The sequence below is a fragment of the Crocodylus porosus genome, unplaced genomic scaffold (assembly GCF_001723895.1).
Source record: "Crocodylus porosus isolate Cpor-Errol unplaced genomic scaffold, CroPor_comp1, whole genome shotgun sequence".
In the NCBI taxonomy this organism is placed as follows: domain Eukaryota; kingdom Metazoa; phylum Chordata; order Crocodylia; family Crocodylidae; genus Crocodylus; species Crocodylus porosus.
Window position 1 is genome coordinate 11,057,120 of NW_017728924.1, and position 27,288 is coordinate 11,084,407.

The window sequence follows — 27,288 nt, forward strand, 5'->3', positions numbered from 1 at the left end:
GAGGACAGGAAGCGATCTTCCTAGGTCATTGTTTCCAGTCATCTGCTGTTGCAGTCAACTGTGACATAATCCCTCTATAAACCCATCATGTACCATTTTACAATGAGTGAAATCTCTTGCCCTTAGTACTACCATAGAAAGCTTTCAAAATTTCATACTGCCAAGAGTTAAAAACAACCTTCTGATTTCTAGTCAAAATGTATTGATGCCTGATAATACCCATGTGTTCTTATGCTGACATTACACTTCAGCTGAAATAGCTTTTTTCTACTGAGCTGGTAGAAAGGAATTTAGGCAAGGACGTTTCCACCAAGGCCTATTCTCTCCTAACTGCCAAGACAACCAGTTATGTGAGCTTACATCATTCCTGGCACAAGGAAAATGGTTTCCTCCCAAGTCTTTTCAAAATAAAAAAGGATTTTTTATATAGGATTGGCATTTGGGAGGAAATTTCTTGCCTCTTCCATCTAATATTTAAGTGGGGTGGGAAGGCATTTCTGGACTAAAATAAGGTCAAGATGAGCTCCTTATGGGGAAAGACTGACAGAGCTGGGATTATTTAGTCTGGAGAAGAGGAGACTGAGGTGGGATTTGATAGTGGTCTTCAAATACCTGAAGGGTGATTATAGAAATGATGTAGACAGGCATTCTTCTGTGGTTATAGGGGACAACAGTAGGAGCAAATCCCTCAAGCTGCAGCAGAGGAAATTTAAGTTGGAAAGTAGGATGAGCTTGCTGCCTCTGACAGTGGTCAAGCTTTGGAACAGGCTGCCTAGAGAAGTTGTGAAATCTTCATCCCTGGAAATTTTTAAGAGTGGTTTGGACAGACAGTTGGCTGGGATGGTTTAGCTGGGAATGATCCTGCCTTGTGAGATCCCTGCCAGCCTTATTTTCCTATGATCCTTTGCAGAAAGCACTTAATACTGGTCCCATGAAAATCAGCTGCCTTCTGGGTATCTCTAGCTGGACACAAAGGTATAAGTGGTGCAAATCCCTAGTAATTTTTTAAATTTTTGACATGTGTATAAGGATTTATTAATGGCCAAATTGTACTTACATTCATAGTGGTGTTGTTTGTTGACATCAACAGTATTGAACTGGTGCAAGTGAAACAGATTTTGTTCCATTTTTATTATTCTTTTTATTAAACAAATGAAAGATTATGATCTGTGAACTCAATAGGTAGTTTGGATTATTACTGCATCTCCCTTGAACTTTTTTTCATTTTACAGTAAGAACTAGAGCATGTCTACACTGCTACCTGACTAGGCCAGAGAGAGCCACTGTGGAACATGGCACACCTGTTCTACACACTTACATCCCAACAAATGTAACTTAGCTGCCTTTAGCATGGTGATAGGTACGTGCCAATATGTACGCCGAGACAGAGATCTTGTGGTACATGCTCAGCGTTGCTCTGAGAGCAGTTATTTTTTTGTGGATAGTGGATGCATGGGGCAGAAATGCCATACTTCATGGTCATGAATACAGTCTAGAGGAAGAACAGATATGACTCTAGAGTTCTGCTTTTAGATTTTCGCCTTGCTTAGTCTCACTTTTCATTGTTGACACAGGGCATAATATGGATGCAGTAAAGCTGAACTGGGGCTTTTAAAATAGATCTAAATTATCTGTTGGTGCACAGAAAATATGTTTAACTTTTCACTATTTACTGGCACTAACGTTCCTATTTGTTGGGGTCCTCTGCTTGTCTAAAATATTCAGGTAATTTATTTCTCCATTAATTTAAACTAAGCAATTTACAACAGCATCTGTTAAAGGTTAAATGATGTAGCTTTAATTACAGCTGTCTTACTCTGTATAACAGTATATAATGCCATTACAATTCCCTGGGAAGCAGCATGACGCTGTTATACAGACTGCAGTTATAATATTCTATCCTAATGAATGTGTTGCATATTCTCTTCCATGCCCCATCTAAAACGGATGTCTCTCTGATACAGCATCCATCTGCAGAGTCTGCTTTCTTAATTTGGGTCATAAAATTTCATGTTTTATCTCTGGGGGTGCTCAGTTCCATATCTGGAGCCACCAACCTGGCAGCCATGCTTTTTTCAGGTGATGGGTTTTTTGACACTGGGATATCCAAGTGGAGAGAAGCCAGAAGGGAGAAGACATGGCCTCCCCTAGCATGATAGGAATGAACAGGCCCATCCTAGCCCTGGTGAGAAGTTGTAAGTCCATAAGTACAGGTACAGGCCCCCTGCCCTGAGGATGGCTGGGATTCTGTATCCAAGGCCTGGGGCGGTCCTGTGGGTAAAATGAGGAAAAGCCAAGTGTAGGAGCAGGTGGAGGTGGGTGAGAACGTGCCACTCAGATTGTGCCTCTGTTGCAGAGGCATTACCTATGAATTTTGCACCCTGGGTAAATGTGTCTGCTCCCAGAGCAGGTGGTGCCAAGTGCTGGAGAATAGGCTGGGCGACAGAAGATGGGGAGAGGGATGGGGTTGGGGAGAGAAATAGAGTTGTCTTGCCTGCCATGGATGTCTCCACACCTGTCTTTTCTGGTCAGGCAGTGCAGGACTCTTTCTGCCAGGCTCTTCCAACTGAGTGCTCAACAGCTGCTTCAGCCCAGCTCCTATGGCCAGGCAGAGTGGAGCTGTTTTGCTGCGGCAAAGACTGGAGGCTGGGGGGACCAGAAAGGTACCCCCTCCAAGTCAGCATCCAGGGCATCTGCACCCACTGCCCCTGCCAAGTTGTACTCTGTTGCAGATTAAAAGAGCCCTTTCCTGTCTACCTAATGGCAGATCCCAGGGAGAGAGATCCTACCACTGCCCTGAAGTCTCTCTGGGCCATCTTGCTATGCCTCTAAAGCCTTAGAACTGAGTCTCATCATGCAGAGCTCAGAAGGAGAGAGATCTCTGATAAACAGGCATCCCCTACCTATATCTATGGACTTTTTTCTTAGTCTGGGGCGTGTGAAGGGATGGGGTGAAGGTGACGATAGTCTTATTTGCTTTAAGTCCTCTACCTGGATCAAGTCTATTTATATTCTTTGTGGCTGGCATCAGACAAAGGAATTTTATGATTTTTAAAGAACATAAAGCTCAGTAAAGATCAATTAAGCCGACATGCCTTTTCCTTTATATTCCAAAAGATTTTATTTAGTGGAACCAAGTTGCTTAAAAATACAGGTTTGAAACTACAGAAACACATTCAGAAACATATATTACATTTATAGTCCGAGGTCTATTGAAAACATAGGCCGTACGGTAAAGCTTCAGGGCCTGATCCTGCAGGTGTCCTGTGCACAGAGTTCCAACTGACATGAGAAACTTTACAGAGCTAAGCAATAAATAACTGCAGAAGGAGGGAGACATTAAGAACATTAGAAAAGTGAGGGAGGGGTGAGTTTCCAAAACAGGACTAAGATATTTATATACAGCACCAAATACAATGGGATTTTGTCCTGACTGAGGGCCCTAGACTGTTTGCCAATATAAACTGTAAATGGAATGAATGCCATTCCATATGCCAAATTCAGACTAGGTCTATACTTCATTCAGGGGATGGGGCCATAACATGTCTACAAATCTAAGTCACATTACATATACATTTGAATGCATATGATTCTATGATTCTGTTCTATAATGCAAATAAAGACATGGTGGCATGGGCACCAATCACCCAAGTACTCATGATCCTGAATGGGCTTGCACAACCTGCATTTCACTCTGTACCACTACATCTTTATCATCACCAAGGGCCAGGCTAGCTAGATAAAAGCCAGCTCATCTGTGCCCATGCATGTTACAATCATATTTTTTATTGCTGTGCAGATACAGCCTCAACCTCTGCATTGTTATCCTATCATCTTCCTTCTTTCCCCGTTGACTCTTATAATTCATTTTAATTATCTGATATTTGAGGCAGGATTGGCATATTTTTCATGGAGATACAAAACCTAACACAGTGGGTTCCCAAGGCTCAGTGGGATCTTCCAGTGCTATTTCATGTCAGTAATAAAGAAGGAGACTAAATCTGTGAGATGAAATTATAGGAGGTGAGTACAAAATGGCAGAGGCTACAGAGGAGAGGGTTCCCTTATCCCACCAGTGGTGCTACAGTGCAAGAAAAACAGAACTGAAGTTTGTACTAGATAGTTAAGGGAGTGAAGAGGTGAGCAGAACAAAGTCCAAGGCAAAAGCTAGCACAAACCACAGAGGAGTTTAGAAACAAGGGTGGCTGTTCTGAACTGGACACCAAGCTACATTTATGAATATCAGAATGGTGTGATTTAAGGACAATAGCTAAAGTTTGAGTCTAGACTGCATCTATTGCAATCATATAGACAAGTGTAAAGTAAAATGTATATAAAATGCAAAATGGGTACATCTGACATGGTGGCATTTTCCACCCATTCTGCACTGTTGTCAGTGGTCACCCAAAGACCAGGGCAATGTAGTTAAATCATTTATCATTGATTTGCTTTATATCCTCATTATATGCATCACTTTACTACCAAGTGTCATAACTGAACCATAGCTATTCATGGAACTCTCATTTGGCTTCATTGCATTTACCTGGAGCTGATCAATTTGTTTTTCACGAAAAAAAAAGAGATGAAACATAGGGCTTTCTTTTTCACCAGATGGTAAATGGATGATCACAGGAACAGTTTTTTCCAAGGTCTCTGTGGATGAATTTCTGATAGCCTATAGTAACACACTACATATCATAGGAGCAAATGTGACTAATGGAAATTGGTCCAGTAAACAAAACTTGGGACCCTTCAATCTTTGTGCAAGAACAGTGACTATTGTTCCCTTGCTCAGAGAGTTTCTTTGAACTTCATGCTGCTCCATTCTTCACTCTTTCAAATATTTGCATCACCTTGGCTACTGGTACACAGCCTTCTCTCAGGATGCTGATGCCACCTTGAGGGAAGAAGTACAAGACAGTGAAGACAGTTGCTGGTACCTGAATCAAAGCTAAAAGGCAGGGAAAGGTGCCGCACAAGGAAGCACTCACAAGAAACCACTGCTAAGGTCTGTTAGAGCCATCATTTCCCAAAGTCTTGCAGTAGGCCAAATGACAAGGCTTTGTAGATGGTAAAGGAACAAGATGTCTCCTTCAAAAACCCAATATCTCCTCAAGTTAAGCAAAGGCACTGATTCAGCTTCAAGGCAGATATCACACACAGCATCTGCTCATGAACCAGCACTTCCTTCAACAGCTTTCCATTAGAGGCCTGTCACTGAAGGAGTAATCACATCTAGTCCTTGTTAGCTTTGAAGATCTAGGATCATGGTCAATTGGCTGGCTGCCACCTGACTCCAATGATGCCACAACCTCAACCAAACAGCAGGCCGTTTCAAGGTAAAGTGTCCTGTCCTTAAAGCAGAGAAGAGAGAGCAGAGAAAGGAAAAAGGAGAGGAATCCAAGCCTACAACCTAATTTCCCACACAGAAAGACCTGTAACTTCTGTGGACAGATCTGTGGCTCAAGGATCAGATTCGTCAGTCACCTCAAGACCCATCATTGAGCCATAGTACTGATCATCCTCAAATCTAAACGATTGCTGGTCACTGATGACATGGCCAAATATATTGTCTTTAAGGCTTAAAGCTTTTAAAAACTTTTAATTCAAGTCTGGGAAGATAACTGTTCCATGCTACATGGAAAATTTAGGCCTAAGCTGCCAACATTTTTGTTTTCCTGAGCCTTAATTTTTATGCAGTTCATTACTTCTGCTTTCCTCTCTCATTCCACCTCACCCCAGAGGATTCTTTTTCTTCTCTTTGCTCCTGTACAGCCTATCAATGGATTATTTAGGGTCAGTTGTTTGAGAATCATTATCATTGCCCTTTGTGCACGCCGTGCTGAAACACTGACATTGAAATGTACCAAGGAAGTCTGACTGCTAAAGCCGAAAGACTAGAAAAAATAATTAGCTGTAAAGCTCACTTTCATCTATCTTTGTGCAGTTGACCACTGTGGATGCCACAACCTCATTGGATTCCCCATCACAAAGAACCCCTTCCAGTTTATGGCCAAGACGCCTAGTGGGAAAAAGGAGACGGGATACAAAAAGATGCATATTATCTTGAGGTGAAATCACTGTGACACAGATGATCAACTCAGGGTCTACATACCACTTAAAAACTATGGCTTTAGGCATTTTATACATCTTTTATAAATGTTATCTGTACAAATATCATCTCTTACTATAGCCCTTAATTGTTGGGATACTCACGAGATGACCATGTCATGGTGCGTGCTGTCAGCCTCTCCGCTGGGATTAGCAGAGGTGATCGCCAATGGGCCTGTCATGTCTATGAGATGCACCATGACAGTTTGGTCAGGCACTCTGATCATGATGCTATCTTTTGTTCCCACTCGGTCATAGCCTGCTCCAACCCCTTGAAGACAGAGAGACAGAGTTTGCAAGTAACAATCTATCACAATACATGGGGGACTGCAGCTTCTTCAAACAAAGCCTCCCCACCCCCTTATGCACAAACTGTGGGCATCTTAGTTGATTTTAACAATAGTGTTTTACACTAGATTAATATTAATAGCAGCACACACATCAGAAAAGCATGATAGAAACTATAAATATTAGGAAAGAATTTGTGGGAATACAGACAAAGGTCCAGAACTTCAACTGGTATAAATTTCCGAAGTTCAACTGACATTGTGTCACAATGCTGAATTCACTGGTATACAAGGCATACAGCTGGAAGGACCTTCTAAGCCACCGAGTCTGGGGCTTGCTATTCCAGCAAGCTGCACTAACAGCTCCCACTGTTAAAAAATCTAGCCTCTAATATTTATTTATTCCTTTTTATAGGAACTAATCCCCTGGAACATTTTCAAGCAAGTTCTGAGTGAAGCATCCTAATGACAGAAATTGATTTATGCATTTTTCAGTGGGTTTTTTTCTTTTTTGCTTTTTGCTGGGAAGTCTGTAAGGGCTAGTCTAGCAGGAAGAAATGCCCATAGAAAAACTCACCTGGGCCTCATATTTTTCTGACCCACTCATAAGAGTGGGTCACTATGAGGCAGATATAGGGACTGCACCCAATGTCACTGCAATAGGAGCCCCTGGCAGTCATCCTTTCTAGGGCGGTCACTACTAAATCTGACTGGAGTCACCATACTATGCTTCTCATTAGCCCACAATGACTACATGTGATAAGGCTCCCAGGCAATAGTACCTTTCTGATGTGTTATTACTTTGCTAGAGGCTAGAATATATCTTTAGTAACAGGCTAGGGGGCTGTGCGATCTTTAAAGACAGAAAATTAAAAGTCTGAAAAAGGAAAATGGCATTGGAAATGCCCATCTCACCCACCTAATTTCTTCAGCCATTCCCCTTTCTTGACAATGCAGCCAATGCCTCCAGGGTAGACATTTCCCATGAATTCCCAAAGAAGAGGACTGAAGGGGGGAGTAGCAGCTCGCAACTGATCCAAGTTGGAAATAAAGATGCAGATGGGCTTTTCTTGAGGCCTGTCCTATGAAAGTTGAAAAGAAGAGAAGAAAATAAGATACAGAGCATGACAATGGTATGGTTAAGGTACAGATGAATGCAGTCCATTTGCTTCCTATGTTGCAGCGTGCTGTATGCCACCCTCATACTCAGAGTATTTTGGGACTTCTGTCATCTCTGGGCTTGGCACATTCATATTTAAAAAAAATAGAGAGACCTGTAACTCCCAATATTGGTTCCAATACTGGTTGCATCTGCACCCTTGCTCTAGATGCAGCCAATATAGGGGTAAAAATTATCTTCCAAAGCTACCTCTAAGTTCTTAGTACTTTGTGTCCTCTTAGTCACACTGGCGTAAATCAGGTGTAATTTTACTGTCAGAAAAGCGGTGCTGGAAGGGTGAGGCTGGAGGGGTAAGTTCTGGTTTTAGGTCTATTTCCCTAAACCGCCTTGTACCTGAAAGCCTTCTTTATTCAGTTCTCTGTTGCTCTGATTTAATGGTAGTGAAATAACAGTGGCTTCAGACAGTGGCATTAACACCTCTCACCATCTGCCTTCACATATTTGTATGTATGTGTATGTATCTATATATGCATGTATATATTTTAATAAATCAGACTCTGGTGGAGTTAAAGAGTTATATCACTTTCACTAGAGCCAGGTGGCTAACCTATCAGGCATGCATTTGCCTTCTGTTTATATGGTTTTGAGAGGTCAGACATGGCACTGAAAGAGGAAATTATAAGACAGCCTCTGGTACTGATGCTTCGTCTTGGTGCCAGGTCAGAGAGTCTATAACTCTTGTATCTCTGGACTAGCCAGGAAACTGCTTAATGAAAAAAAAGACAGTGTCAAACAAACGCTAAAGCTCTAAGATACAAAATTTGCATGCACTATTTTGGGATATTTAGATTTACAATTCCAACCATTTATAAGCTCTTACAAGAAAACTGGGCCAGGTTCAGATTTAGCCCTGAAGGTCACAAGTTTCAAGGGTGTTTCTATTTTGAGGATTAGAATAGGGTCTATATCTGTTTAAGTTATAAAAATCTATATTGTCCATATACAGCGCAATAGAAATCAGCTGCTCCAAGAAAGTTGGTGTGTTGCTGTTTTTGAAGCCGATGTATCTAATAGCAGGATCTGGATAGTGGACCTCCATTATACCTACTTACAAGTTTCTCAGTAAATGCTGAACAGTTGCACATTAATCAGGCGCATGGTGTGGAACTTCATTCATGCATATATACAAGTCTGACTGGTTTACAAATAGGCACGCACAAGTGGTAGGTAATAAGACAGCAATTGATGCAGTCTCACCTTGATTTGGTAGATCTTCTCAATGGCTTCTGGGTGTTTGCAGGAGGCACCCAAAGCATAGACAGTGTCTGTAGGGACGCCACATACTGCACCTGCATTCAGCAAGTCTGCAATGGTCCTTAAGCCACTGGTACGATAGGATCTGGGACAGACACAGGGTGGAGTATCTTCTGTATCTTTCTTAGACATCCCAGCCTAGAAGTAGGCAGGGAAAATCCATGAATTAGATGAATAAATTGCCATATTAGATACAGCAAATCCACTGCCTAAAAATGAAGCTGCAGTGGAAAAGTGACCTAGAGAAACTGTCAAGGAAAATCCTGTATACTTCCCATAGATGCCTTTCTAGGGTTCCAGCTCAAGAACTTGCTCATGAGTCACCACCTCTGCTGGCAATACAGTCCCCCAGAAAGAAAGGATTTGAACTGTCAAATCGATCAATCCTAATGAAGGATTAATTGATTACCTGGCTCATGCTTCCAGTACTGTAAATTATATTTGGAGCAATCAGATACAGCGGGAAGGGACTCTTGCCATTCACACTGATGAGGTCATTCGTTTCCAAAAGTTAATGTAATTCAACATTACTTAGTCCTGTTGTAAACTCAGAGATTTACAGATCACTAATGTTACTGAGCCTATACTTTGGAGTTGGAGTGGAGTATAGATTAGACATGTGCATGTCTTCTCCCCAAACTTTCAGCTTTACTCTTGATGACCCAGAACTTATTTTCAGCCCTTCACTCACTACATAGGAACTTTGTATCTGGGATTTTAGAGCAGACTAAAGATATTAAGGGCCAGGGGACTTCAATGGAGGTGAGATACCAAAATTCCCTTAAATTTCTTTGAATACCAAAATACTAGAATAACATTATTTAGGATGTCACCAATGGACAGTGAACTTATTACATCACACTAGCAGCCTCTTACTTTGAAGAGAGGGGGTCCCATCATTATGAGGTCTTTGCCAAATATACAGTTTGCAAGAGAGGCTGTTGCTCCATAGAGGCAGATGGCACTGAAGATAGACAGCATCACAACTGAAGAAAAGCAGGAGAGCAAAGGTGAGGAGAAATCAAGTCCTGTTTTTTGCCATTATTTCCTGTCTTGTTTCAAGCCATTATTTTCTCCCATGCAAAATTACATTTGCAGGTCAACATACTTACGTGTTATACATGTTATACATTTGTTTGTGAGCTACTTGAATTATTTTGTAATATTCACCAGTTGTTTTCCAGAGACCTGCTTTCTCAAAGAAGCCAAGCCATATGCTGTATGTTACATTTAACAGGAAGTTCCTCAACTACTGTAAGTCAGTGACTTCAAGGGAGCTACACCAATTTATGCCAACTGTGTGTCTAGAAGCGTGGTCTGTTTCTTAGAAGTGCTAAGCATCTTTAGTTCCCATGTAATCACTTGGGGTTGGGGATGATGAAGAGTTTCCTTAGCTATCTAGAGCAAAGAGTTTCATACCTAAACAAAAGGATTCCTTTGCTACTCATAGCTGAGACACTTGGCCAACCATGACTAGTACCTTCCCTCCATTAGCCTTCTGATGGTGATATACAGCATTTTCCCACCACTTTTTCATTCTGAACATGCTCAGAACACCTTTGCCCATCTAGATCCAAATCACTGAATTTCTTGATTTAAGACTATGAGGAACTACCTGTAAGTTCTAATCATGACTTACTCTCCAGTGGCCCAGGGAGGTTGTCTACTGTAAAGAGCAGGAAACAAATGATCAAAACCTCCATCACAATGGTCAGGCAGAGAAGGACCAGGTTAAAGTAAGAAGCTGTAAAACAAGAAGGAAGGAAAAATGTGTCATAGAAAGGTCTAAAGATATTGGTATAGCACCCACAAATTCCTAACTCAAGTGAATCCAAACAGATTATGGTGCCCTATGCTCTTTTGACACATTTACCCACCTTCCTTTTGGTATGGGAAGATGAGTTAGTTACCATCGTTAATCCTTAGGTTTTGAAAATCATGCTACCAAAACCTTAACCCCAATTTTTATCATGTCTCACATGGAAACATTTGCATACAAGCCCTCAACTCTCTGATTTATAGCAGCTGTCCAGGAAGCTTTCAAAGGAGTTAAACCTGTGGTGAATTTAGACCAGTTTTTCTTGTACTTTTATTTTAGCTGAATCTTTTATCTTGAAAAGATCTTTGATCCTATCATAACTTTCCCTTCCCTCCCTCTGGTAGTCTTTCATGAGTGTTGCAGTCTTTGTAACCCAGAACTTTCACTCTATTAGCTCTCAGTGCTGATCTTTTGAACCCAGTGCAAAGTGTGCTGGACAGCTGCCTGCTATTCCCAGCTGTGGTTGGCTTGTTGTTATGACGCTGGGCATGTCACATAGCTATTTCCACTTCCACCATTTCTTCCTTTCTCATCTATAATGAATGAAAGTTCTTTGAGGCAGAGGCTGAGTCTTACTATATGTTTGTACAGCCCTTAGGACAGTCGGATTTCAGCTAAGAATGAGGCATCTAAGTACCAACCTAAAATCAACAGCAATCAATTAACAATGATTTATATTGCATTAAGACTTACCTAAAATCATTAAAAATACATTGACCACCAAAAAGGCTACAGAGCCTTCTGTGAATCCTTCATCATTCCATGTGTTAATATTCAGTAAATGACCTGAAATAGCACCAACACATTTAGTTGTGAGCAAAATATCAAGGGCAGGGTAACAAAAGAGTAGCACATCTACAATTGGCATGATTGGAAAGTGAATTAATTTATGGTGATTTTCAGAAGAAACACAACTAATGAAAACATTAGGCGAAACGTTTTTTGGTTCCTCTGACACACAGACAATAATGGATGATTCTCTGGTGGTCACCTGCTGTCTATAAAAGGTTGCAGTGTCTAGGGCTTAAAAGCTGACTCCAATTAAATTAATAACAAAACTCCTAGTGGGAGCTAAGATGTTATCCTAAATTTTTCCAGTTAGAACATATTGTAATATGAGCTGTGACCAATTGTGTTAATGCAAACTAGGACTCATCCCTAGTATTCCCACTTTCTTCCTTCTCTTTGCTGTGAGAAAAGATTAACATAATGCAAATAAATCAGCTAAATGAATAGATATGTTAGTTTAAGGAGGATTCTGCTTTGGAGATTATATGAAAAGCAGATTGTTTCTTAAAAGCATCATCTTGTTTTGAAAAAGATCAGTGAAAAGATAAATCAGAAATGCTGTTACCTGCCATCCGCAGCCAGGTCCATGTTGCCCAAATAGCCGCATAACAGAAGGGAAGGATGGACCCAAATTTTCTTCCTTGTTGGACCTGGATTCTACATACATACAACTGAAATATGGCTCCAGGGATTAGCACTGAGGGAATAGTAAGGTGCTGTCTTGTGTTGTCATTTGAAGTACCTTGGATAGCAGAAAGTGCAGCCAGGCCATTGCAGATATAGAACAAGGCATCCGAAATTTCAGAAGCGGTACCACTTGGGATATTCTTGGTCCTCATGAGGCTGCTTTTGACACTCATTAGCACATTTTGGAGTGTTGAACTAGATGTAACCTGGACACCAATTGGGATCAGAGCCTTTTCACCTATTGAGTTAATGAGGCTGGCAAAAGTGGCATAGAGTGAGATCCCTGAGTAAAGGGTACAGGTGACTCCAAAGAATATATAAGCCCCTGTGATTGGAATCTGATGGATCGTGGAGATAGTGAGAAGAATGAAAGCAAAATTTTGTACCACCTCTAGAGTATCCATATTAAAGGACATAAAAAACAGCATACAAGCAGTGGCCAGGAAGAACCAGTCCCCAATCATTCCCATCCTGCTCTGCTGCACATTCTCTGTCCTGATGAAGACTGTAAGTATAAACTCTTCCCAAGATATCACCAGCCAGTAGAGACTGTGGAAGCCAAATTTGGTAGTGTAATAAGCATCATTTCTTAAGTAACTGTAAAAACTGGAGAAAAGCTGACAGATTGAGATGATAGAAACCCAGACTGCTCCTACATAGAAGGTCTTCATGTACCCAAAAGAGTAGAAGGCAAATATGAAAGGGGAAATGGTGTCACATAAGTTGCTTAGGGCCATTGGCTCAGCATACTTTGTGTTCTTTTTCTTTTCTGGCCCAGTGGCTTTGGAAGAACTCTTGTTAGCTGAGCCCAGAAGCAGGACATTGAAGAGAGGATTCCCAAAACCTGGTAGAACATATCTTTGGGTGATGCCTTTGAAAAGGAGAGTGACTGCTCCATACAGCCCACAGACAACAATGATCAGCTCAAGTACCCCTGATACAACCAGCGCCCACTGGCCAAACAGTGCCACAGCTTCAAACACCAAAGTAAGGGTAATGGCTCCAAACACAAAGGGCATGATGTAGTTCACTGTGGCTGAGCAAAAGGAGAGGATAAATGAAATTAAAATATAGGCCACCAACCCAGCAACAGCAGTGTGATTAATGGAGGGGCTGGTAGCATAGGTGGAGAGGAGATGAGTAGCATTCTCTGATACTAGGTTTGTGTTATTTAAAGAGGGATATGCTCCTGAAATGATACGTGTGGCCCCATAGCTACTCCATAGAGCGGCAAATGCCAAAAAGGCGGAGCCTCCAAGATGGTCATATTTCCGGAAGGCAAGGAACCCAGCCAGCATTTGGGAGAGTCCTCCAATCAGAATGAGGTGGACCCCTAAAAAACACAAAATGATATGGAAATAGAAATGCCACTAGAAGGTAAACAAAAACAGCTGATGTGCATGATTGAGCAATGTTGCCAATCATATTTTGACTACACAACTCTAATGCATGTAATAGTGCTAGAACTGTAGCTTTTGGTTACTGGCTGTCTGGGTCTCTTCTCCCTGCCTCAATGAACAAACTTCATGCTGAACCTTGCTGAAATGCCATTTGATAGGTGCATTTGATTAAATGCACATGTTGACATGCCCAACGTATACTTTGCAGGAAGAAGAGCCAACCAGAGCTCCACTTTGGCTTCATTCTCATCCAGCTAGATAAGGGGGAGGTGGAAGGCACTAACTGATGGTAAAAGTTTGGACCTGATGAATAGAAAATCTGGGTGGAGGCACTATTCTGTAGTGTCTCCATAACTTCTATACTTTAAGGAATGCACATCCTCATATTTCTCCACCCCTCCAGACTGAAAGCACCTTTCATTTCAGTGTATTGCTGGTATTTGTCTTCCTGATGTGATTTACAAAGGGGGACAGGTGAAGAACATCTCAATTTTTAGATGGTTGGGCTTACTGCGGGCATATTTCCCAACCAAAAAGAGAACAACCATAGCTTTCCTTACAACACAATTGAACTGTGATCCTCCATTATAGAAGAGAAAACCTGTTCCCTGCTTACCTGCCAGGATGTTTTCCACTCCCTCAGGTCTGATGCCTGTGTGAGCAGAAGAGAAGTTCTGCAGGCAGATGAGGAAGGCACTGATAACGTTAGCCAGGAGCCCCAGGACTGAAGGTTCACTGTAGAAAACTGCTGCAAAACCTTCCGTGCTTGCCATGGCTGACCCTCCTGCCAGATAATAAAACATTGACAAGGGCTAACAGGTAACCCAAAGGGTGACCTCACCAAGAATTCTTTCTCTCTGTGTACACATTGTGGCCTCTTTGCCTGGCATGGATAGCCAATTTAGAGCATTACCAGGTTGTTCCAAAGAGGTCTTGGGGACACAGCACTCTGGAAAATTAGCCCATTTATTTAGAAGCTTAAACAAGGGCCTAGGAAGCTAAATTTAGACTCCCGTTTTTGCAGATCTTGACCTTAACCTCTCAATATCTCAACCTTAACTTGGGGCTCAAATTTTATGTGGGCACTGAGGACAAATGAGATAGGTGCTAAGATGTTGCAGCAAGGGCAGAGTATAGAAACAGCTCAGCAAATTAACAACCTCTGCCTGGAAAACAGGCACAAAATAATACAGTCTTGTCTTACAAATAAAAGAAGGCTTTTTCTGGAAATGATTTTGGGAAGCAGATGACAGCAAGGGAAAAATCTCTTTGAGAAAGGGGCAGTCTTTCTGTTCCTTTGATTACATGTGACTTATCACCAGTGAGCTTCTAAATGCTACTACAGTACTGATTATTATTGTTATTATTATTAGAATATAACAACAACGATGATATAATAATAACAGCAACAGTAATAATTATAATTTGCTTGCCATGCAGTTTATAGTTTCTTGGTTCTGATACTGTCTCCATGTCAAAGAGGTACCTTCTTTTCCCTCCTTGTTTATCATCTCCACATTGCATTTGCTTATAGTCATAAGCAAATGAAGATCCTATAATGGGTAAATGAGAGTCCAGAGTTGAATTCTTAAGATGGTCAGCCATAAGCAGGTGCTTTGTTAGCTCTCCATCACACACACACACTCTCTCTCTCTCCCTCTATGTCTTTTCTTTTAACTGGAATTTTCCAAATCCCCTTTTTTTTAAACCTCAGTGACTAATAAAGATGTTTCCCAACCCCAACCTTCCATTCACCTGTACATCCCAGTACCATGAGCTAGGGTTTGCTTTATGAAGGTTCTCTCAGGGCACATAGACTAAAATTAAATACCAACATTTTTGTTATTTTATTATTTTTAGAGCTCTGTGTGACTTTATTGGAGATGGCAATGGGAAGGGGGAGTGACATCATATTCCCAACCATTTCCAAAATGCCTCTTGGAAAGAAAGCATAGACAGTGTAACTACTGTTGACACATTAAGAGAAGATTACAGCTGGGAAATTCTTCTTCTGAACAAGAAACAGTTGGAAAAAATAATTAATATAGGCTCTGCTTAAATCTCTGTTCACCAGAGTACTTCAGTATATGAGTAACATTAAACCTGCCAGTGTTGCACTGAAGGATGTTGCTGAGCCAGGGTTTTTGTTGCATTTCAAACCATTGAAATTGTGGCCTAATGTGTTCCGCAAATTAAACAGAACACTTTGTGCCTCTCTCCTACACGCACATAGGAGAAGGGGTTATTTTTTTCACCAACACAAGGAACTAAGGAAGCAATCTTGGTAGAATAGAACAGTATGAACCTTCACTTAAAACACCGAATTGAATCCACAACCAAAACTTTCCTGAATTTGAAAATGCTTAGTTAGTATTTTGTAAAGAGTTCTTCCCTCACAGTCCCATCCTTTAAACATGTACAGCACTCAATACAGATCTGTAAAATAATTCATCAATTTAATTATGTAGTTGCACTGAAGTTTAGACAGAGCATTTTCAAAGTCCTGATTCAAGAAAGCAGATGAAACCAAGAAAGGTGTTTAAGCACATGCTTAACTTTAACTGAATCTCTTCATGCTCTCCTGAATTAGTGCCTAAGTGAGAGGTAGCATTATAATGTATCTCTGCTAAGAAACAGTATTTGGCAGGTGAAGCCTTGTACTACCTTCCCATCACACAGTTTCCTGTGGTATGCTGACTATCACCCAAGAAACTAGGAACCATTAGTCATTCTTTCCAAAAGATCACACTGTTGAGGCTACAGCATGAAGAAATATCTGGGCTGGTCTTAGGGGACTGTGAAACAAATAGTTGCATGAAAACATTTTATAGGTGTTTGCTAGTTCAAAGTTTGCCCAGGGCTGGATTGTCTTCTGTGATAAAATCACTAATCACTGCTGTCCCTTTGCAGTTAGCTTCTGCCTCTATCACTTCCTTAAATACCTAATTCTCGGCATCTCCCATCTTCTGTATATTGTTTTGGACATCCCAGCTGCAAATGTCTCCATCTTCCAGCCAACACAAAGCTGATACAATTGGAGGTTTAGGTTAATATTATGTTTGAATTTGCAGGGTCACAGGGGGAGAAGGGGAAAAACCCCCTCTTATGCTGGTACATTTCAGATTTCTTCCCCCACAGCACCACATGCCAGCAGGCACAACTGAGCCGACATGAAGATATGTGCCATTGCTATAGGTCGGGGGGGGGGGGAAGAGAGGGTAATTTTCCCTGTCTTTGGCTGTGCTACCCTCCCATTGCCCTTGAGGAATACGTCAATGTGGCTGACCATGTGCAAGGCTTGCAGCAAAGTCCCAATTTATTCCTTAGATCACTAAATAGTACAGAGTGACTCTGCTAAATAAACTGACTTGCTTTAAACTGAGTAAATACTGTAGCCTCCTGGGAAAGCCTGTGGAGAGTGAGAATCAAAGTCATCTTGCAGCAGGAATAGCCCACCTGGTCCATTCCTTTTACTCATTTAGTTAAAACCAGCATGAGATGTAACAGGCTCCTGACCTCACCCGTTTTGTTTTATACAGCTTTACAGACCACAGCTTCCAGTCACCATGGCATTTAAGTTAATGCTTATGGGCAACATGGCAACTGAACTAGAGTGTCTTTTATGAGATGGAGCAGACCTTTTCTCCAATCCAGTCGCTAGAGCCTTTGCTTTGCTTCCTTTTCTCATCACCTTTCCCACTATAATAATGTCCCCTTCCATTTTTTCTCCTTGAGAGAGAGCCACTTTTTTTTTCCTTTTCCTTACACCTTGGAAAGTTCCATTGGGTTCATTGGCCAGAGCAATTTTAAAGCAAGTATAAAGCAGAGCAATTGTGATATGCCTTTTACAAACTGGATCAGAGGCAGTCTCTAAAGGAAAAGGTAATGACATATGTCAAGAGTCTGCTATCCTTTTTCAGACTGAGTAGCAGCTACCATTCAATTAATCCCACAGAAAATTGGACAGGGGAGCATAAAATGTCATTACATACATATGAATTACAACGATACTATGCTCCAAAAGTTTCACGGCAAAACATTTATTCTCTATTGAGATTTTGCTGCTATTTTATACTACATCTTACGAGTGACAATGGCAACTATTTATATAGATCTCTTTATCACAAAGGATTCCTAAATGTTGCATAAACTCTGTATGCAAAAGGCTCAAATGAAGTCAATTCGGGGCACTTACATGGCAGCTTGTAACCGTGTGCAACAACATGGTTGTAGACATAAATGAATGCAAATTTGCAGATCATCAGCTGGTGTCAATTAGGAAGACAACAGACCTACAGAGATATATAGTAGCTGGTCTATATTTGGTCACATACCATAGGTTATTGCTATGGCATATTGTGGAATTAATATTGTGTTAAATTAACATTTTATGTAGAACAAATATCTTAATTGTACCATTTTACAGTTGTAGCTTGGACTAAGCAAAACACAATAGCAAGTACAGACATGACTATCTGTCAAATATAAATAAAGGATTAAGGAATCCACTTCTAGATTAATATGATGATTCTGAAATGCATCAAAAGAAATGCAGAAGAGATCGTTCTATGACAGAATGAGCATTATAAGGTGTTTAGGTGAGATAAGAAAACAACATGATCCAATAGAATGAACATCAAAGAAAAGTGTACATGAAGTTTATGACTCTTTTGTCTGAGTTACCTGATTTGAAGAAGTTTCAGCTTAGTGGCAGCAACTTCTCTTTTCCCTATCATTTCCTGGTAAGTAGTGATTTTATAGTCCTGAGCACACAGTAGGAGGAGCTATGGGCAGGTTGCTTCACACAGTGGCTCTTTCTGTATTCGAGGATCTGAGTTTTCTTTGAGTTCTACCATTCAGTTATTATCCTAACTCTTATTTCCTGAAAACAAAGGGGTTTTCCTTCAGTACACCAGGAAAAACACCTCCCCAAACCCTACCTCTCCGGGGCTGATGTCACCATTCTTGACATTCATTTGTAATAGACAAAAAAAACCCAACCACAGTTGCTACAGAAGGATATATAAACCCTGACACCAAAAAGCCATCCAAGTAGACACCTCGAGCATCTCCTGAGGAGAATATCCCAGAGAGAAAACAGCAGACACAATTAGAGCCATCAGCATGGTCTACTTAACTTTACAGGTAAATGCTATTCAATGTAGGAAATCTATATTATTTTATTTTTGTTTGTTTCATTTGAATTAAGTTTGTGGGCAGTTTCTCAGCTACTGTGAACTATCATAACTTACTGACTTCAATGGTGTAATGTTCATTTGCACAAAATGGGGATCTGCTTTCATATTTAAAAAGGTTGGTGTTTTCCATTGACAACTATGTAACTAAAAAACTGATTCCTATTTTACCTTCCATTTTACCTGGTTCTAAAATGTCTTCTGTGGCTAGCTTTTACAGCATGGTACTGTTCTTTTTAATGTTGTACACATCTTTTTCAGCATATCTACTCAAAATATGTCCTTCTCACAGGTGTAATGTGATTGCACTGTAGATCTGACTCATAACTGCACTGTACTGTTTTTTTTTTTCCGATTATTTTTGACATCTTGAACTGATTTCTAGTTAGCTTACAGCTTTGGAAAGTGACTTATTTATATCTTCAGGTGCAGAAGCTCTGATAGTTGTATTGGTTAAGTTTATCTACCTCTTGTTTGCTTTGTTAGCTCTTTAATAACTCAGGGCTTACAAGTGCAAAGAATGAAAACATTCTTAAAAACCATGATTGCTTTATATGACAGTCTCTTTCTTCTTCCTTTAGAAGGCCCAGAAGTTCTTGGCAGCCTCCCAGCAAGCACGCAAGACTGCTGTTCATGGTTTGTGTTTCCCATTTAAAGGAATTTCTTTCTTCTATTTTCTGAACTCTTCTAAAATAATTATATAGTCTTGTAAAAATTCACAAAAAGGGCTGGGTTAAAAGTCTCTAGAAAAGTCTCTTGAATTATGTGAAGACAAAGTACAGTTTTTGATTATGGTAGTGATGATTGTACTTACTGTAATAGCTATCTTAGATATATGATTATTATTACATTTTAAAATGAATTAAAATGAACAAAATACCATATAAGTAGAAAAAGTGATTTTTAGCCTTGTATAGAAATAAAAAATATTTATCTAATTTAGGGCTAAATCATGTACTATAACCATTTACTTAAATTGTAGCTGTTTTTGTTTGCCAGGAGCATGTTTTTATGTTCCTGCATTATTCATTACTTCATTACTATATTTAATCTAGGGATAGAAATTACAATTGCTTGAATAATTCCCTGCAAGTTCCTACCTGTTATATGTCACTGCTGCTCTACTCTCAGCAGTAGTGTACATTCAGAATTTCCCCACTAACATCGAGTAAAGCAGAATTTTGCTGTAGAGATTTTTTTAAAGCTCTACAAACACATACATTTGGCATTCTTGCAATACTTTCAGGTTTGTTCTTAATATAAGAGATCAAAGATTGTGAATAGATAAATTACAGTAATTTTTTAAAAGTTCACACAGAAACATTGGCTTTTGCCAAGTTTAATCTATAGGCTCTTTTTACCTCTTATTTTTATAGAGTCATATCACAGAGAAAGCTGTTATCTGGATTTATTCACTGATGACAGGGAATAAATATTGCTGTCTCTTGAATTCCCAAGGCAACTTTTCCTGGTGTGGTGGATGCAGTCAGAATTTACAGCTGAAACTAAGCTGCAGGCATGCTTTCCCCCCCTCCGGACCTACAAGCTGCAATCATGCTTCCTCCCCCACCTACAAGCTGCAATCATGCTTTTTCTCCCTCTGTACCTACCTTACATTGCTGTTTCCATGACTTCCAGTGCATATATTTGTAGCTTTCATAGGATGCAGTCTAGATAAATGGAAGTGGCAGCATTGTTTAAGGCAGAAAGTTCTAAGCAGCTGCATGTGATTGTCAGATATAACTGATAAAATCTCTGCAAACTTATGAACTCTGTTTCCTTTAATCACAGTAATAATGAGTCTTACAGCTGTGTTTACCAGAGGATTATAAGCATCCAGAATCTAGTGAGACTCAAATACATTTGGAGGCAAACTGTGAGTCAAGACGTTAGAAACTGAAAATTTCCATTTGACTTCATTCTTCAGTACAACTAGTCCAAAGAATTTTTGATGGAACAGTTTTCTAATGAAGACTAGTTTTCATCCAAACTGAAATGTTTCACCAGAACATGTCAGTTTTGTTGACATTTTCTTTAGGAAAAGGTTGGATTAAATTATTTTTACTTTCTCATTTAATTTCAGCTCTGTTAACATGTTACATTTTTTACATTATCATTTAAAATAGCTTTCATATATTAAATATTAACTTTAGCAGCATGTTATAGTATGACTTTGTGTATTTTCAGATGTGCATGTGACCAAACTTATATTAGCTTCTAATGTTTGACATTGTCAAAAATGAAACATTTTTACCTTAGCTAAACAAAACAGCATTCAAGCAAATCATTATGATGGGTGTAAATTGTCATTTTCTAGAAAATTACTTAGAAAATTATGAACTTTAGAGGGGAGGGTCTTTTCTCATTTGGAACTGAAAACACTTCCTAAAATGCTGGTAATTCTTGCAGAATAGAAATTCTGGTTTCTTTCCAGCTCTACTCTAGGCATGTCTACATGTGCACCCCACTGCATAGTTGGTACAGCTGGTACACCAGAGCATTGGCAATGTGTAGGGGGTGCATACAGGTGCATGTGCACCCTCTGAGCTTGGCGGTGTACCCCCTGCAAAAAGGCACTGCCAACACTGCCAGTGGCACCCGTGGGTGGTTGCCAACTGCTGGTCAGCGCTTGCCACTCCCCACTCCCGCTGCCAACAGTGCCACAGCTGCTGGCAGGAGCTCACCAGTCACTGCTTGCTGCTGCTATGCTCTCACCGCTGACAGTGCCATTGTCGCCTGCAGGAGGTCACCATGCCCCCCCCAGCCTCTGGGGGCACACGGTATTTTTGCAGCAGAGCAATTTGGTACAGCAAAGCAAGTACTAAATGACTGTGCAGTATCTGCCAGTACTGCACAGTCCCGACGATTTCTGAACCTACTGTGCAGTAGCAATGAGTGTTCACTCGGGCACTGCTGAAAAATGGAGCTGGGCTGCCTGGAGCCATGCTGCAGCTGCTGGTCAGCCTCCACCCTGCAGGATCGCTGCAGCTGCAGCCCCCAGAGACCCCCAGGAACCTAAGTAAGGCTGCTGGAGCCAGCCTTCCCTACTGCCCCCCAGGTATCTTGCCACACAGCAAAGTGTGTCTGGCATGGGCGTTCCCCAGGGACATGTAGTAGCAGCGCAAGGTGCACCGCCGCTACTTGCCTCAGGGAACCAAACATCCACACACATCTGGACACACCCTCTGAGTTGAACCTAAAATTACAAGCTTAATACTAAGTAGTTCTGTGGTCCATTGACTTCAGTAGACATATTCACAAGCATGCATATTTTGCATGATCCTTGAAGGATCGAATCTGTAAATAAACTGTCAGAAGATGCTGGGTCCTGCCCTACTTTCCTGACGTCATTGTAAATTTTTTGCTTTTGATTTGGGATTGTGTCTATTTCATTTAAACATATATAGCTCATTCCTGACAGAGCCCCATGCATATCAGAACAAGACATCTCATTTGTCCTCGCACAGATGCAGAATTTTATCTTATTTCTGCTTTCCATTAGAAAAGGTCATAGTTCTAGTTGAAATCTCTTTACTCTGTCTACAGACAACCCAAACATGACTGCACAGAAGACCCAAACCTAACTAAAGTCCCTTTGAAACCTCCTCCTCCAGGTGAATTTTACCCCCCTGTGCAGGAGAAAGCTTTCTTTTATGTTCTGTTCAGTTTTTCACAACATTTTGTCTTTCTTCTTTTGTGACTTGTGCCATCGTGGTCTTTGAGCATTTTTCTATCCTTATTACGTGGCTACCCAAGACTCCTCTGAAGCAAGGCAATGCTATTATTCCAATTGGACAGATGGGAACTGAGGCAAAGAGTGGCTAAGTAACTTAATGAGGGTCACATAAGTTAGTCTGTAGAAAAGCAAGGTTCTTCAATTCTGGTCCTATATATTGAAGGCTTATGTTCTAACCAATGGAGATTCAAACTAAAGGCCAGGTTCTGCCAGCTTCCCTTAAACTGGGTAGTCCTGTGCCTGTGAGCTGCTCCACTGAAACCAGTAGGACTTCTTGACAAGTAAGCTACTAGTCCTGTGAGCAAGAGTGAAAGAATGGAGACTTACATGTCAACCCTTTGGATCTAGTGCTACAACTTGTCTGATAATTTCCCCTTTGTATTTATCTCCACAGTGCTGGAGAAGAGTGCTCCAAAGGAGACTGTGACCAGCAGCTTTGCCTCTTTCATCCACGGAGTCCGGCCAGAACACTTGTCCACTGTTGTTCGGCACAGGAGCAAAAGGATGATCCTTGATAGCATTGGGGTTGGGCTTGTAGGCAGCACAACACGTGTGTTCAATATTGCCCTGCAATACTGTCAGGTAAACACAGCATTTCACTAGCACTCTTACGTTCTGAAATTCTTCACCATGCTGCACAGTCAGGACAAACTGAGCCCTGTATTGTTTCTGGCTTCCAGGCACAAGCTGGTGGCAAATTCCTTTTCTAATTGCATAATTTAGGATGCCTGAGCTGCTGCATTACTCTTTGCTAAGGGGAAAGAAGTTAAGCATTTGAATGGAAACTAGCCTCCATCAATGCCGGATAAACGTTCAGTGTCTTCTCATGCTCACTGCTCTCCCTGTTACAGGAGCTGTACTCGTCAAACCCCATCAGCTCTGTCTATGGCAGAAAAGGGTTAAAGCTGTCCCCTACACTGGCTGCATTTGCCAATGGAGTTGCAGTAAGTCATTCTCCAGAATATCCTGTATATTGGTAGCACTGTCTAGTGTTACAAAGTACTTTGCAATAGCAGAACCCCATGGTGGACCCCACACCTGTCATGAGGGAGTCAGATGCCTGGGATGTGACTGAGGGATGGATGGGCCTTTTAACACAGGAATGGTTACTGGGACCAAGAAGTAAAGTGCATCTCTGACCTGCAGTTATGTGAGTGGCATGTTTATTACAGTGCCAGTTAATACCAAATAACTCAGTAGATGCTTTTATAGAATTCGGTATTAGTATTATGGTGGCTCATAAGAACCCAGGCAGGCACTAGAATCCCACAGTGCTAGGTGCTGTACAAATATGGTATTCACTGTGTTGCTATCTGTCTTTCATAACAGGCTCACTCAATGGATTTTGATGATACCTGGCACCCTGCTACTCACCCCTCAGGTGCAGTATTGCCAGCTCTTCTGTCAGCTTCCCAGATGCTACCCGCAGGCTCCAAACCCAGTGGCGCGGACTTCTTGGTAGCATTTAATGTGGGCATTGAAGTACAAGGAAGGCTGATGCATTTCTCCAATGAGGCTCACAATATTCCTAAGAGGTAAATCCCCTCCTCTTCAGAGGACAGGAGCGTTCAGCTTAGCAAGAACTAGAACATAGTACAGTGATTTACATTAGAAATCTTGGAATCCAGGCCATGCCAATCTCATATGCGGCTCATTTAGCTCTGCTGTTTAGCGGCTACCTTACCAGGTTCTGGGGGAATCTGCCAAAACAACAGTGTGGCCCCCAAACAGCCTCTGCCTTGCAAAATTACAAGAGATGTATTTCACTAAAATATCTCCTCATACATCATTAGAAGATGGCCAACCAGTTTAGAAATGGGGTCAGGGAGGGTTCTCCAAGCGTTGAATCTTCTACTCAATTCTACATTAGTTTTGTTCAGGGAAAATTACCACTGAAGTCAAACTGTTAGCACTGAGGAAAAGACTTAAGATTTGGCCTATGCACTTGCAATGTGTGGCTAGGCATCATCACTGGCACCCATACAAATGTTACCCAGACAGAAGGGTGGTGTTTTACCTGAACTTTGCCCAAAGTATGAATGATGACACAAGTGACAGGATGGGGAGTTTGGGCCCCCTAAATATTCAGATTTTTATGACTGATAGGAAAAAATGTAATGTCCAGATACATTGTCCCCAGAAGGAGCAATAGGTTTTCTGGACCAGATCCTCAGCTTCAGTGGAGCCTCTCTGATCATCGTCAGTGGAGGCTCTGATTTTGAAGGGTTTGGTGCCCTAGATGTGATGTGAGCTGGGGCTCAGGTGCTTCCCTGCTCAGCTCTGCAGGGGCAGGCAGGGCCATTCATACACCAGCCTACAAGATTGTTCCTGTGATTTCCCTTTCAGGTTCCATCCTCCCTCAGTGGTTGGCACCATGGGTAGTGCTGCTGCCACAGCAAAGCTCCTTTCTCTGAACGAATCCCAGTGTGCCCATGCCTTGGCAATTGCTGCCTCATTGGCAGGGGCACCTATGGCAAATGCAGCAACTCAAGTCAAGCCCTTGCATATTGGAAATGCTGCCTGTCTGGGGTTTCAAGCGGCGCTGCTGGCTGCTCGAGGGATGGAGGCCAGCCCCTTCATTCTTGATGACATCCCTGGATGTGCTGGATTTAATGTTTTCTATGGTGACTATCAGCCCAAACCATTAGCCCTGCCAGCAAACAACCACAAATTCCTCTTGGAGAAGCAAGATATTGCCTTCAAGCGCTTCCCAGCCCACCTAGGAATGCATTGGGTAGTGGATGCTGCCTTGTCTGTTAGAAACATGTTTGTCAACTATTATCATTCTTTCTCTCCCTCTTTGATCCGTGCCATTGTGCTGAGGATCCCTGTGTCCAAGTACATCAACAGACCTTTTCCTGAGTCTGAGCATGAGGCCCGGCATTCCTTCCAGTTCAATGCTTGCACTGCCTTGCTGGATGGTGAGGTGGGCATCAGCTCCTACACAGACAGCAGTATCCATCGGCATGAGCTGATGGAGCTTCTGGCCAAGGTGGTGGTGGAGCATCCTGAGGATAATGTAGCCAACTTTGATAAGATGTATGGAGAGGTGGCACTGATTCTGGAGAATGGAGATGTCCTGACAGGCAGATGTGACACTTTCTATGGACACTGGAGGAAGCCCCTAAGCAGAGAATCTCTCCTGAAGAAATTCCGATCTAATGCTTCTTATGTGTTCCCAGAAAACCAAGTGAACACCATCATCACAACAGTAGAAAACATGGAAGATCTTCCAGATAGCTCTCAGCTGGCCTCCAGCCTGTAAGGTAACATTTCTGATAAGTAAAGCATCATACTAAAGCAATATTTTCTTAGTTCAAGGGACAGAATATTTTCTAACGTTGGAAGTAAAGTCCAGGGTAACAATGAGATTGAAGCATGTATTTCAGTGCATAAGGAACCCATCAGCTAGGCAATGTGTATGTATGCTCAACTTAGAAATAAGATTTAATTTATTCTTCTGTTGAGCTTAATTTGGTGAACATATCCCAGAGCACACCATTACCACTACTTGGAAGTGTGACTGAAACACATGCGATCTCTAAGAAAGATGCTTTCTGGGATATCTTCCATGAACCAGGCCCTTCCCAAGAAGAAGGCAATAATTTGGAAGTGGTCAGTTATAATGTATTTCTATCTGGCATGCTGCTGACAGCCTGGTTTGTAGAGATGTTTAACACTAATATTTCTTCTTATTCCAAAGTGCACTTCTGTTCTTTTGTTTACCTCTTAGATTATTATTAATTAGTTCTGCTGGGCAGATGGGAAGTATAGCAGCATTACTGTCAACAGCCAGGTGTTGTAGATTCATCAAATGGTTTGTAGATCTTTTAATTAATATAGCAAGTTATAACATAGTTCTTTATTATAAAAATATGCCTTTTTATATGCAGCCAAAGACTGACTCATCTTTCTACATACATGTCTAAATATGTAGAATTATGTAGGGGTTAAAGGACTTAAAATGTATGTGTACATTGGCAAAGATATGTATGATTGATTTCGATTACCAACTTTTAGTATGATTTTCATGCAGGCATGTCTTTTATCACTTAGATGAAATTACCTGTACAAAGAATTTATCTGTGAACTAAAGCAATGCTTGAATTTCTACTGTAGTTAAGGACATGCACTGATTCCATATGGGTACCTTTGATAGCATGGATGAATTTCATGGAAGTGAAGAACTTCCTTGTCATTTATTTATTTTCTCCTCATTGTTACTAATCCAGACTCTTGTATTGTGCATCATATTTGTACCAAACTTTTCAAAATAAATAACTGAGAAAACACTTACTTTCATAGTGTTTTATTGCTGGAATATACTAACTACAAGAAACCATGGCTTATTCTAAGTATTTTTAAAATATATATATACTTGGATTTTAAAATAATGTTAGGCCATACTCACAGCTGAGCAGCTGTAGTACTGTTTGCTAAGGGAAAAAATATTAAACACTTAAATGGAAACAAGTCCCTACTAATTCCAAATAATTGTTAATTGTCTTTTGGTCCTCACCAGATCTTCTCCCTGTTACAAGAGCGGTACTCTTTGAACACCATCAGCTCTGCCTGTGACAGGGAAGGGCTAAAGCTGTCCCCCATGCTAGCTGCATTTGCTGTGAAAGGGTCATTTATGAGCCTAATGTAGTTTGAATCCCAAGAGCCAGATCTTTTCATCATAGCTACACCAATGGAGTTTCACTACTTTAAACCATTTTAGGAATATCCTATGGTTATTTGCCTCAGAGTCATATATCTACATTGTCAAATAGAGGGTGAACTCTTTTGATAAGTGCAGTTAGCCACTGAGGTCTGACCAAAAAAAAA

General features: G+C 41.1%; 1 protein-coding gene across 1 annotated transcript; it reads left to right on the forward strand.

Moving 5' to 3' along the window:
* Positions 1-18,651: 18,651 nt before the first annotated feature.
* LOC109313741 (cis-aconitate decarboxylase-like) lies at positions 18,652-25,723 on the forward strand. The gene is made up of 6 exons (XM_019540457.1): positions 18,652-18,672; positions 19,304-19,358; positions 22,853-23,040; positions 23,310-23,402; positions 23,788-23,993; positions 24,805-25,723. Exons 1-6 carry the CDS (start codon positions 18,652-18,654, stop codon positions 25,721-25,723), a joined length of 1,482 nt encoding a protein of 493 aa, XP_019396002.1.
* Positions 25,724-27,288: the final 1,565 nt, after the last annotated feature.